Here is a 12,431-nt window from a genome sequence, read left to right as displayed (position 1 = left end):
AGTTACCACTATTACTGGACTCTGTTACTGCTGCGTGGACTGGAACAACGGGAAATTATGTTTTTTGCTCAGAACACAACATACAGCCCGGACCGGGAATCGAAACCACGCTCTTATGATCATGACTGTAAAGCCAGCAGGCTACGCAACATGATTTAATATTATGCATTCCCAAGGCAGCGAGCGGGCAGAAATGTTTGCACGCCGGGCGAAATGTTTAGCTGTATTTCGTCTATCTTTCAAATTCCACCGTGATTGACTTTGCCTTTCATCCTTTGGGAGTCGATAAATTAAGTACCAGTTGCGTACTGGGGTTGATCTAATCAACTGGCCTCCTCCCCCAAAAATTGTGCTTAGTGTAGAAAAGAATATTGTATATTTCCCTTAGGGCGGCGAGCTGGCAGAATCGAAAGCACACTGGGGAAAATGCTTAGCAGCATTTGATCTTTCTTTACGCTCTGAGTTCAAATTCAAGTGAGGTCGACTTTGCCTTTGATCCTTTTGGAGACGATAAAATAAGTAGCAGTTGAACACTAGAGTCAATGTAATCGACTTACCCCCTCCACAGAAATCACTAACCTTGTGCTAAAATTTTTGAAACTAATATTATGCATTTCTCTTACAATGGCGAGCTGGCAGAAACGTTAGCAGGCCGGGCGAAATACTTAGCGGTATTTCGTCTGCCGTTACGTTCTGAGTTCAAATTCCGCCGAGGTCGACTTTGCCTTTCATCTTTTCGGGGTCGATAAATTAAGTACCAGTTACGCACTGGGGTCGATCTAGTCGACTTAATTCCTTTGTCTGTCCTTGTTTGTCCCCTCTATGTTTAGTCTCTTGTGTGCAATAAAGAAATAAGAAACGTTAGCACACCAGGCTTAGCGTCGTTTTATCCGTCTTTACGTTCTGAATTCAAATTCCGCCAAAGTCGACTTTGCTTTTCAATCTTTCAGTTTAGCTCTGGGATCGAAGTAATCGACTTAGCCCCTCCTCCGAAGTTGCTGGCCTCGTGCCAAAATTTGAAACCAATATTATTTATTTCATTTCCTTATTTCACAACTACTTCTTGATCGCCTCCACCTGCACTGCATGTTGATGTGATATATCCCCATCATATATTCTTACTCCCTATCGAAAGTTGCTTTGATGAATATTGTTATCTAATCTCACATATTAAGCAATCGTTTATTATTTATCCTTAACCAAGTATTGAAATATTTAACCATGCAACAATTTATTTAACAATCTATTTACTCAATCTTTTTCCTTAATTACTTCATTATTTATCCATTTACTTAATAAACTATTTTTGTATCATCCGCTTAATTAGATATTCATTAAATCAATACACATTATAATAGTTTTCATATATACATTGCACAAAGTCTTCCAGAGGTAATTCTCATCTACAGGTAACTATCACCACAACACCATCGATATTAATCAACCACGTTCCACGGCATCTTATTGTGTTATCCTCCATATTTTATTTTATCTCACACTAGCTGTATAGCACGGCGTTGCTCGGGTTTGTTTTTTAGTTGCGCTTAAAACGCAGACTTTGATGTCGCGTTAAGAAAGTTTTGACATAGTTTCAATCTTTTTTGAAAAGTAAAAATTTTGCATTATGTAGCTTGTTATTCTCTTTAAGTGAACATTCTTCTGGTTGAAATACACCGAAAAGTTTCGACACAGCAGTCAAAAAATCGTAAAAAATAGGGGATTTTCATAGAAAAAAAGCACCTTTTTGATGTAAATAATTTTTGGTCTTAACATGGTCCGATTGTAATTTTTTCTTCTACGGAATGAAGACGGGTGTGTAAACAACAAACAGATGTATCAGTTAACGCTCGGGAATTCAGAAAATCTTTTACGTTTCAAGCATATGCTCTTCAACAAAATGGAACACAACCACTCTATTAACTGTAGAAAGCGGGGTCCCAAGGTTTTCTGCCATTTTACGCTGACTATGTCCACCTTCAAATTGATCGACAATAAGGGCTCTTAGATATTCGGACTGTCCCAAGGCATTTCTTTTCTTTTTTTTTCTTTTGTACATGGCATGATTAAACAGTCACACAGAGAACCTGAATCGTAAAAATGCCAATTAATAAAAAAAATATAAACCTCTACAAGATAGAATAAACATTAACCGATGTTTTATGGGATTGTCTATTTACTTTTGTCATCTCTGTGTGTATATTGTGTTGTATATATACATCATATATATATATATTAATATATATATATATATATATTATATATATATATATATATATATATAGATATATATATTATATATATGTGTTGTGTGTGTGTGGGTGTTGTGTGTGTGTGTATGTATGTATGTATGTATGTATGTATGTATGTATATTTTTATGTGTTTAATATATTTGGATATTTATATATGTAATATATATATATATATATTATATATATATATATATTATATATATCAATTGCTAGGTTCAAATCTCGCAGTAGCCGACGCTTTTCACCCTTCTTTGATAGGAAGAATAAAAAGCCATTGAAAACCAGACTCCATTAATTCACCCATATCCCTATCCGTAATATTTAGCCTTATGCTTATATTAGACATTCTGATTGTCACCTTTTCGCCTCTGCATATGTTTTCTATCATCGACGATCATTTACCCTGCCATTTTATAGAACTTTGTTTTTTGCCATAGTGGCTCTTTTATTATTAAATTCATAGACAATCTGTTTATCTATCAATCCGTCTATATATTGATCTCGCTATCCCTGTCTATTTTTACATTCGATGAGAAGACATGCTGTTAGAAAATCACGATATTCGATATATTGGAAATTTTGTAAAATACAAACAGAATTATTGATAATGCTTTTCCTAAACTGAAACTTTAAAACGCGGTGAGTTAGAAGTGTTGGCAGTAATTGGAAAACAAAGATAGATTTTTAGATACACTCGTTTGAAGAAATATTTCCTCATTATAAATATATTTTCACAGTGATAGAATGACGCGTTTACTGGACGGGGACTCGTGGACAGATTCTTCTCTAAAGATGCATCTCATACTGTTAAGTGGCACACTTCTGTGATAAATATAATCAGTCACAAAGTATGCATTCATGTATTCACACCACCACACACACACAGTGGCACACACACATACATGCATATATATTATATTATATATATATATATATATATATATAATATATATATATATATATATATATTTGTAGTAGAATGAATTATCTTGTTCTGGATAATTCGGTTACCGATAACCCGTGTAGCAAATTCACATCAGAGAAGACACGTTTTGAAGTTCGTGCTTTCGTGTGGAAATTTGTATGTTTATATATATATATTATATATTATATATATATATATTATTGTATGTATGTATGTATGTTGTATGTATGTATGTATGTATGTATGTATGTATGTATAATTTAAAATCGATTGTTTCGGTTCTGTGCTACTTCAAGTTTCGCAGGTCCCTGACGGGAGCCCGATGCCAAACGTATCCCAATGTAGTCCTTATAGTCCTTTGTACACCCTGATGATTTTCCATTCAAGGTATTTAAAATGCAAAATTATATATTTATATGTTTTGTAATTGTAGTTTTGTTTGTGAAATGAAACAGTTGTAGGTGAATATGTTAAGTAATTAATATATTAATTTGTATCCGTTAGATCTCTCTGTTTTCTAACTCGATAAAAATATTGGATATTTTACAATATTTGATATATATATATATATCTTCAAACGATATCTTCATATATATCTCTTCAAAATAATATTAAACCATTGTATCTTTGAATAAAAATCCCTATAAGAGGTTTAAATATCCTCATTGTGATTATATATATATATATATATATATATATATATATATATATATATATATATTATATATATATGCATGTAGGGATACACTAAACAGAGTGGAAGGAAATATAAGTGCGTGCGTACAGTTGTATTTAATATGTTCGTGTACACAAGAATATAGACAGACACTGGCAGAAATTGTCTCGAGAGAAAATTTTTTTCCGGTATGTCTGAAAAACACAACTGAGCTATGAATGATATCATCGGAGTATAGGACACATACATTTCTGCGTAGTTGCGCGTCATCAACTACAGTTACTGAGTCGTTGCTCATAAACACTAAGAAGAACAGAAAACGGAACATTTGTTGATGTGCCAAAAGCTTTGCCAAGCTGAAATTTATTTATTACAAACGTACTAAACAACGTTGAATGAAATATAGATGTATGTGACGGTACGCAACTATACACACACGTACACGCACGCATGGACGCGCGCGCACACACACACACATTTATACATACATACATACATACATACATACATACATACATACATACATACATACATACATACATACATATGTATGTATGTGTGTATGTATGCATTTGTACATGTGTGTGTTTGTATTTGCGTGTGTACGTATAACCGTATATGAATGCTTGTATGTATACATACATTTAAGTGAATCTGTGTATGTGTATGTATGCATTTGTACATATGTGTGTTGTATTTGCGTGTGTATGTATAACCGTATGTGAATGCTTGTATGTATACATACATTTATGTGAATCCGTGTATATGTGTGTGTGTGTGTGTGTGAGTGTGTGAGTGTGTGTATTTGTGTGTGTGTGTGTGTGTGTGTGTGTGTGTGTGTGTGTGTGTGTGTGTGTGTGTGTGTGAGTGAGTGAGTGTGTGAATGTGTGTGTGTGCAGTACTTCTACGTATCGGCTGTATACACATAGCACATATCGAGACTAAATCTGTCAGATGAGTTCATTAATATATATACAAGGGATGTTTGCAGCGTCCACTGTCTGTTGTGTTGCATGTCAAAGGATCAGAACGCAATAAAGAACACAGCTTGATGAACAATAGCCGCCTGCTGATAACCGGACTTGGAGGTGTAAAAGACCGGTAGAGGGCACTGCTGTAATACTAATACGAGGAGGAAGTTACAGTACTTCCCTAGAAGGGAAATTTGCAAGAATTGAGAGAAAGAGCAGGAATTTTAAAGAAATTAATTTCCTACCCAAATACATTAAGTAACCAATGTTGATCACTTAGGTCATAAATGTCTATTATTTTCAATACAAGCCAAGGCTTCCAGGATATGAAGGTTACTGTATTCTTTATTCTTTCTTTACCTTATTTCTTTCTCTTTTCTCTCGCTCTTCCTCTCTCTCTCTCTCTCTCTCTCTCTCTCTTCTTTCCTTTCTCTTTTCTCTCTCGTTCTTGACTCTTCTCTTTCTTTTTATCTCTTCTCTCAGTTTCACCAGCTTCATTTTTTTGCTTTCACTTACTTTCTCTCTCTTTCTACCCCACTCTCTCTCTCTCTATCACACACACACACACAAATACACACACATGTACACGGTGCACACACACACGCACAAATATTCACACATACACACAATAACGCACAAACATACAGGCACAACTGCGGTTTTGATTGATTATGTCTCCACCACAACGCCATCTCATAAATACAGCAACCTCAGAATTAAGAATTGAAATTACGGAATTCCATTAGTATAGCATTTTCGGCTTTGCAAAGAGCTCCTGGCTGGACTATGATCGTTTATTTGTTCCTTTATTTACCATTTATTTATCTATCTATTTCTGTGGTTACATCGTCGGGCTCGCAATCATGATGTAGTGAGTTCGAATCCCCAGACCGGGATGTATGTTGTGCTTTTGAGCAAGACGCTTTATTTCACATTGCTCCAGTTCACTCAGCTGTAGGAATGAGTTGTGACGTTACTGGTGCCATTGCCTTGTATAACATTAGTGGCGGAGAGAGGGGAAGCTGGTATGCATGGGCGACTGCTAGTCTTCCATAAACAACCTAGCCTGGGTTCATTCCTCGGAGGGGAACTTTCTAGGTGCAACCCCATGATCAAAGGGGATCTTTATCATTTAATTTCTTTATATATGTCTAGTTTGTTAATCTAAATTATAGTATTGACAATATTTTTGTTGCCAACATATTTTTTGCCACCATCGACGGCGCCATTTTACTTCAATATCTTAATATCTATTGATCACTACACATCCAGTTTTGTGGCGGGGTCTTAACTTTCTTTGCCCTTATTTTTTTCTAATTGAGATTATACATTCACACATACATTCACCTTTTACTTGTATAAGTCATTTGACTGCGGCAATCCTGGGGCACCGCCTTGAAGAACTTTAGTCGAACGAATCGACCCCAGAACTTTTTTTATTAAGCCCAGTATTTATTCAATCGATCCCTTTTGCGAACCGCTATGTTACAAGGGCATAAACACATCAACACTGGTTGTCCTAGCGGTGACGGGAGATAATCACAGACACAAAGACGCGCACGCACACTCATACATATTTACATACACACACACTCACACACATACACACACACACACTCACACACTCACACACACACACACTCACACACACACACACACTCACACACACATTTATATATACATACACATGCTCGTTCTTTCTAATATTGGTACAAAGCTAGGAGCTTGAAGGTAGGAGTAAGTTGTTTACATTGCTCCGGCATTTGACTGGTACTTATTTAAACGGTCCCGAAAGGAGGAAAAGTAAGGCTGATCTTGGTGACACTTGAACTCGGAATGTAAAGAGCCGGAAGAGATGCTGCTAAGCATTTTGACCAATGCTACAACGATTGTACCAGTTCGCTGCTGTACTAAGCTTTTTTTTTTTACTATAGGCACAAGGTCGGAAATTTTAAAGGAGTGGGTGGGTTAGTCGATTACATCGACTCCAGTACGAAACTGGTAATTATTTTAATTGATCCCGAAAAGATAAAAGGAAAAATCGACCTGAGCAGAATTTGAATCCAGAACTAAAAACGGAAAGAAATGCCACTAAGCATTTTTTTTCCAGCGTGCTAACGATTCTGCCTGCATGCCATCTTAACCACCTTAATAATAATAATAATATAATAATAATAATAATATAATAATAATATAATAATAATAATAATAATAATAATAATAATGATGATGATGATAATGGTTTCAAATTTTGGCACAGGGCCAGCAATTTTGGAGGAGGGAGTAAGTCGATTACATCGACCACAGTACTCAGCTGGTACTTATTTCATCGACCCCAAAAGGATATAAAGCAAAGTCGACCTCGGTAGAATTCGAACTCGGAACATAAATTAAAGTTGCAGCTATTTCTGGAATGCACCTATAATGCATAGTTGCTAGCTCAAACTTCGGTAGCTTCCAAAGAAGAAACTACATACAGTTGAACAAATTGTCTGTGTTGATCACCAATTGGATGCAGAGTGCACAGCCATCAGACACATGGTTGTGTACTCTAAAACAATGAGGTTCTTTTCTTAGAAGTTCAGAAATCTAGACTCTTATATGATAAAGATGATAAAGATGAATGGTACAATGATATGTTTCCCTTTAAATTTAGGCTTTATGGATTATGAAGTTCGCTCGTGGGAGGCCTTTGGTAAGAAGGGCATTCTCGTTTTACTACAGGTGGCAGAACGCCCGCCTTGGCTTTTCTGTAGAAATATATTTTGTATTGCAAAATTGGCACAATACATTCATTCTCCACAATAAACACACATTTTTTCTCTTACTCCTCCCTCCTCTTTCTCTTTCTCTCTCTCTCTCTCTCTCTCTCCCTCTCTCTCTCTCTCTCTCTCTCTCTCTCTCAAGTACACCACATTCCTCTCCTTTTCTCGCTACCTCTTCCTTCAACTAGCTATTTAACCACATATCATAAAAGCAATCTCTTTTCTCCCGCCACCGCTAACACACTCAATCTCTCTTTCCTTATCTCTCTCTCTTTATCACCCTCTCTCTCTCTCTCCTCTCTCTCTCTCTCTCCACCTCTCCCTTCAACTAAGTACATGACAGAGTCACATATTTGGCCTTACCGTTTTGATATATGCATCATGAAAAGCGGCGAGCTGGCAGAATCATTACTGCAGCGGAAAAAACTGCTTAGCTGCAGTCTTCCAACTTCACATTCTGAGTTCAAATGTCACCGGGGTCGACTTTGCCTTTCATCCTTTCGGAGTTGATGAAATAAGTTCCAATTAGGTCCTGGAGTTGATGTAATCGACTTTCCTCTCCCTGAAATTGTTGGCTTAATATATAGATGATAAAGTGAGAACAAAATATATAGCTAATGAAGTGAGAACAAGAATAAGGCAGGAGTTCAAGCAAATAATGTGATTGATCAAAATAAACTGTTCAGTCAAATTTTTACACCATGCCTACTGAGGAGGAGTAATAATACCGAAACACGTCCGGAGTTGTCAGCGTATTTGAAGAAAATCAGACTCACTCCGCACTATATTATCCACAGACCATTTTTTACTAATATTAATTTATTTGAATTTCAGGACTGTCTGTCTTGCTTTTCTTGACCATAATAATTATTCAGGCAAATAGTTTGTTCTCCTTATTACGGACGTAATATTAATTAATTAAAACAACTTGTTTCGCGGCACTAAGTGTTCTAGCTCTCCTCTTACTAAATAATGTCAGTTGACGGAGACAAGAGGAAAACTGGTGACTATACAAGTATTTAAACGGTTGTAAAATTATCAATATACGCATATATACGTATATATATATATGGTTATATATACGATTATTACGTCCTCAAAAACCGTTATCATGTACATATGAACCGCTGTATAAATGGTTATTATGCATCAAAAACAATGTTACATTTGAAATTTTATTAACATTACTAAAAGTTAACAAAATCTGGTGGTACGTAATGTACAAAATATACTGGATTTGGTTTCGTTTGTGCTTTTGTTTTTTTTTAACGTAAAGAACAGCAACTATTTAATGTAAATAAACGACATTGATTCGAGGTTAACAAGATGAACACAAACAAGAATCTTGTTTATTAGATTATAGTGCAGAGAAAAATATTTAATCTCTGTTTACAACTTAATTTTGTTCATCTGTCATGCGTGAAGTGAAGCTGAAGAAGACATCTTCACGAGTTAAAATACTCGACAAACTCCAAAACATCTTAGCGAGTCAATGACTCGGTTACCTCTTAAAAACAAAGTGACAACACTTATAAATATAAATAAATAAATAAATAAAAGATGGGGGCAACACTTTATAAAATCTCTGCCATTTAATAGCAACCCTAATCCTAATACTTCTAGTTACTTCTTTACTATTTTACCTATTTTTTTTCCATCTACATTTTTCCCCCTTTTTCTTTCTTTTTTTCTTTTCTTTTTCTATTTCAATCTCTGTTCAGCTAATTTCGTTCCGGTTTCTTTATTCCTCTATTTTTTCTTCCTCAAAATCTCTATCACATTTACGATCTTCTACCTCTCTTTCTCCCTCCTCCTTCTCTCTCACACACGCATACACACACACACACACCACACACACACACGTCTATATACTTCAAACTATCTTTCTTTCATCTATTATTTTCTCTCACTCCTACATACACCCTCTTCCATTTTCTTCCTTACCCTCAGTTATTTCTTTACTCCATACTTCCTCCTCATTCGACATTTATTTCCTTAAGTTTTTATATATTACTTTCCCATCGATACTCTCCGATTCAATATAATTCCGACAATTTAGCATCTTCAGTTGGCACAATTCCACAATGTTCTTGGAACAAAAATCACATTTCACGCGTCTTTCGTGATGAACAAATAATTTCTGCTCTTTGTTCATGTTGGCGATGTAGAATGTTACTTTGTTTTGTAGTCTAGTTTACTGTGTAATATTTAAACAGTTTTTAAAAATTGTTATTACGCATTTTTATTAGATATTTTGTCGGCTGTTAATTAAATAAGCACATTGACATCTTGGCTTCACACGGACACAGTGGATTGTAAATATAGAGAAGCTCCTAATAACAAAAGTTTTTAAAACCAAAATTATGCATTAAAGACCAGCTCTACAGATAAAGGGGTAACTTAACTCCTGATAGAGTCATGGGAGAGCTGTCCTGGCTTTTAATACAAACAGAAAGAATAAGAGAAAAGAATCGACCCAGTAATGTGTTGTACTTTATTTATCGACCTTGGAAATATGAAATCAACATTTGACCTCGATTATTAATACATGACACCTTAATGACAATGCCAGCTGCGTTGGAGAGAAGATTAAAATATATCTGGTTCCTGGAAAACCTACACTAAAACATTTGGCTAATGAAAATTGTTGCATAACTGACACTGAATTAGAAATTTGTTCCACATTTTGATGTGAGTAGATGAATATATCACGAGTTCTGTTTATGACAATTGGATAGATGAATGTATAATGCATTTTCCAACGGTTTTCGGTAACCAATCAAATTTCTGTGATTAATCATATTTCGTTGTATTATGAATATTTTTGTATCTTTATGCTACAATACTGCTACGTTGCTTCTTTCCAATAACTGCTTAAATAATCATCAAACTGAAACTCAGAGTATCGATTTAAGAAGCTTGAACTTCAAATAGCATATATACACAAGCTCTGCTTAATATGTTGAGTACATTTTTCCTCGTTTGTAATCACAGTCGTTCGCCAATGCATGCATAAAGCGTATTATATTATGAATTAAATATGTGTTTAGCTGTCCCACGAGGTAGCTTGTGTTAAATGTTCCATATTTTCTTTTTACGGTACGCTTGATATCCATTTTTCCGTTTGTTTAATCTACATAGGCGTAAATTAATAGCACGAACTTATTATTGGGTCACTGTGCATTCTCAAGGATTAAATAAATCGCTTGGATGAACTAAAATTGCACTGCCTACGTGCATGTGAATCAGCCAATTACATAGATGGTGGCATGATTTAAGCATTCTAACTTTTATGTTCCCTTTATGAAGCACACCCAAACGTATTTTCATTGTTTTTCTAAAACAGTTGTTGTTTCTGAATAGTATACAAAGTAACTGCTTCCTTCTAGTTTCCATTCCTGGTTGATTTATAAATCACCTACAAATGTTGTCAACAATCACTTAATCCCTGTTGCTTAACTAAGTTAGTGTCTTCAGATCAACATCTGCTGATTACGTAAATGGTCAATGAAAGAGCTGCATGTGATCCGATGATAATTTTGATAAATATTTCATATTTTCTTCATTTGATATTATTTCAGGCTCACACTTCTTGGCTATTTAATTCAAATAGACACAAGTCTTAGCACTATAACTAATTGATGGATCATTGAGCACTCTCATTAACTAAAATTGTAATGTCCCAATTCTTGTGTGTGTCTGTGTGTGCGCATGGTTTCTTTGTAGACATACATATATGCTCTAGTAAGTATGCACGTACGTATTGGTATATATTACTCAAGCCGCATTGTATTGGACTAAATCGGTAATAAATATACACATGGATGGATGGATGGTGAGTGGATAAAAAGATATATACATGTGTATATGTATGTAAGTATCTCTGAATGATTGAGAGAAAGCAGTGTAACGTGTTAGTATATAGCAGTCATGGACGAATTGCCCACGGAACTTTCTGAATGGTAATGCCAAACGGAAAATTGTCTTCAATTTCATTAGTAGAGTAGTCCGCTTATGATAAACCATGTCTCATGCGGTCCGCTTTTCAAAATATGTTGCTCGTCCCTGGTACATAATGATATGAACAAGCGAGTATTTCAGGCGTGTGAGTCCCTAATATGTTTAATATTATATAAAATCAGATATAAAAGGAAAAATAAAAAGTAAACTAAGTACAAAAAGATGAATCTGACACATATTTTTTTGTATTTTCCATTTCAGAGAGCGCCAGTAGTCAAAAGCCGAAGGCAAAACGCGTGCGAACAACTTTTACCGAAGAACAGCTACAGTTTCTACAAGCAAAATTTCAACTGGACAGTAACCCTGATGGTAACGATTTGGAGCAGATAGCAGCCCAAGCAGGCCTCAGTAAGCGAGTCACACAGGTGTGGTTTCAGAACAGCCGGGCGCGGCAGAAAAAGTATCAGCAACAACGAAATAAAATCAATGGGAGCTCACGGACTCTTTCCCCTCCAACGGGAGTTAACTCTAGTATGTTTCCTTGCCCAGCTACTAGTACCTACTTTTGCCACTATGGGGAGTTGATATCAGTCCAGCTCAAGTCTGGTGGTTGGCATTGTAGCCGTTTCCCTTAGGCAGTAGGTGAAATTAATTTGTGATTATAATAATGCTCATTGTAGTAACCGCTAACTGCCTTTCGAAACTCTTCTATAAGGGCTATACAAGCATATTTATATATAGATATATATACGCACATATATATATATATATAAATGCATATATATATATATAAATATATGTGTGTATATGTATATATATATACATAACCTGTATATATATATATATATATATATACATACTTGTATATATAAATATATGAATGT

General features: G+C 35.3%; 1 protein-coding gene across 1 annotated transcript in view; it reads left to right on the top strand.

Annotated features, from left to right (window-relative positions):
• Positions 1-12,182, top strand: part of LOC115231385 (LIM/homeobox protein Lhx6-like) — a 37,206-nt gene extending 25,024 nt beyond the window's left edge. Inside the window, exon 3 of the mRNA XM_029801422.1 lies at positions 11,809-12,182. Within this exon, the coding sequence (XP_029657282.1) occupies positions 11,809-12,182 (374 nt within the window). The remainder of the gene's footprint in view (positions 1-11,808) is intronic.
• Positions 12,183-12,431: the final 249 nt, after the last annotated feature.

This window comes from Octopus sinensis, unplaced genomic scaffold, assembly GCF_006345805.1.
Source record: "Octopus sinensis unplaced genomic scaffold, ASM634580v1 Contig18387, whole genome shotgun sequence".
Taxonomy (NCBI): Eukaryota; Metazoa; Mollusca; class Cephalopoda; order Octopoda; family Octopodidae; genus Octopus; species Octopus sinensis.
Note: the sequence above shows the minus strand (reverse complement) of the source record. Positions and strands in the feature narration are given on the sequence as shown.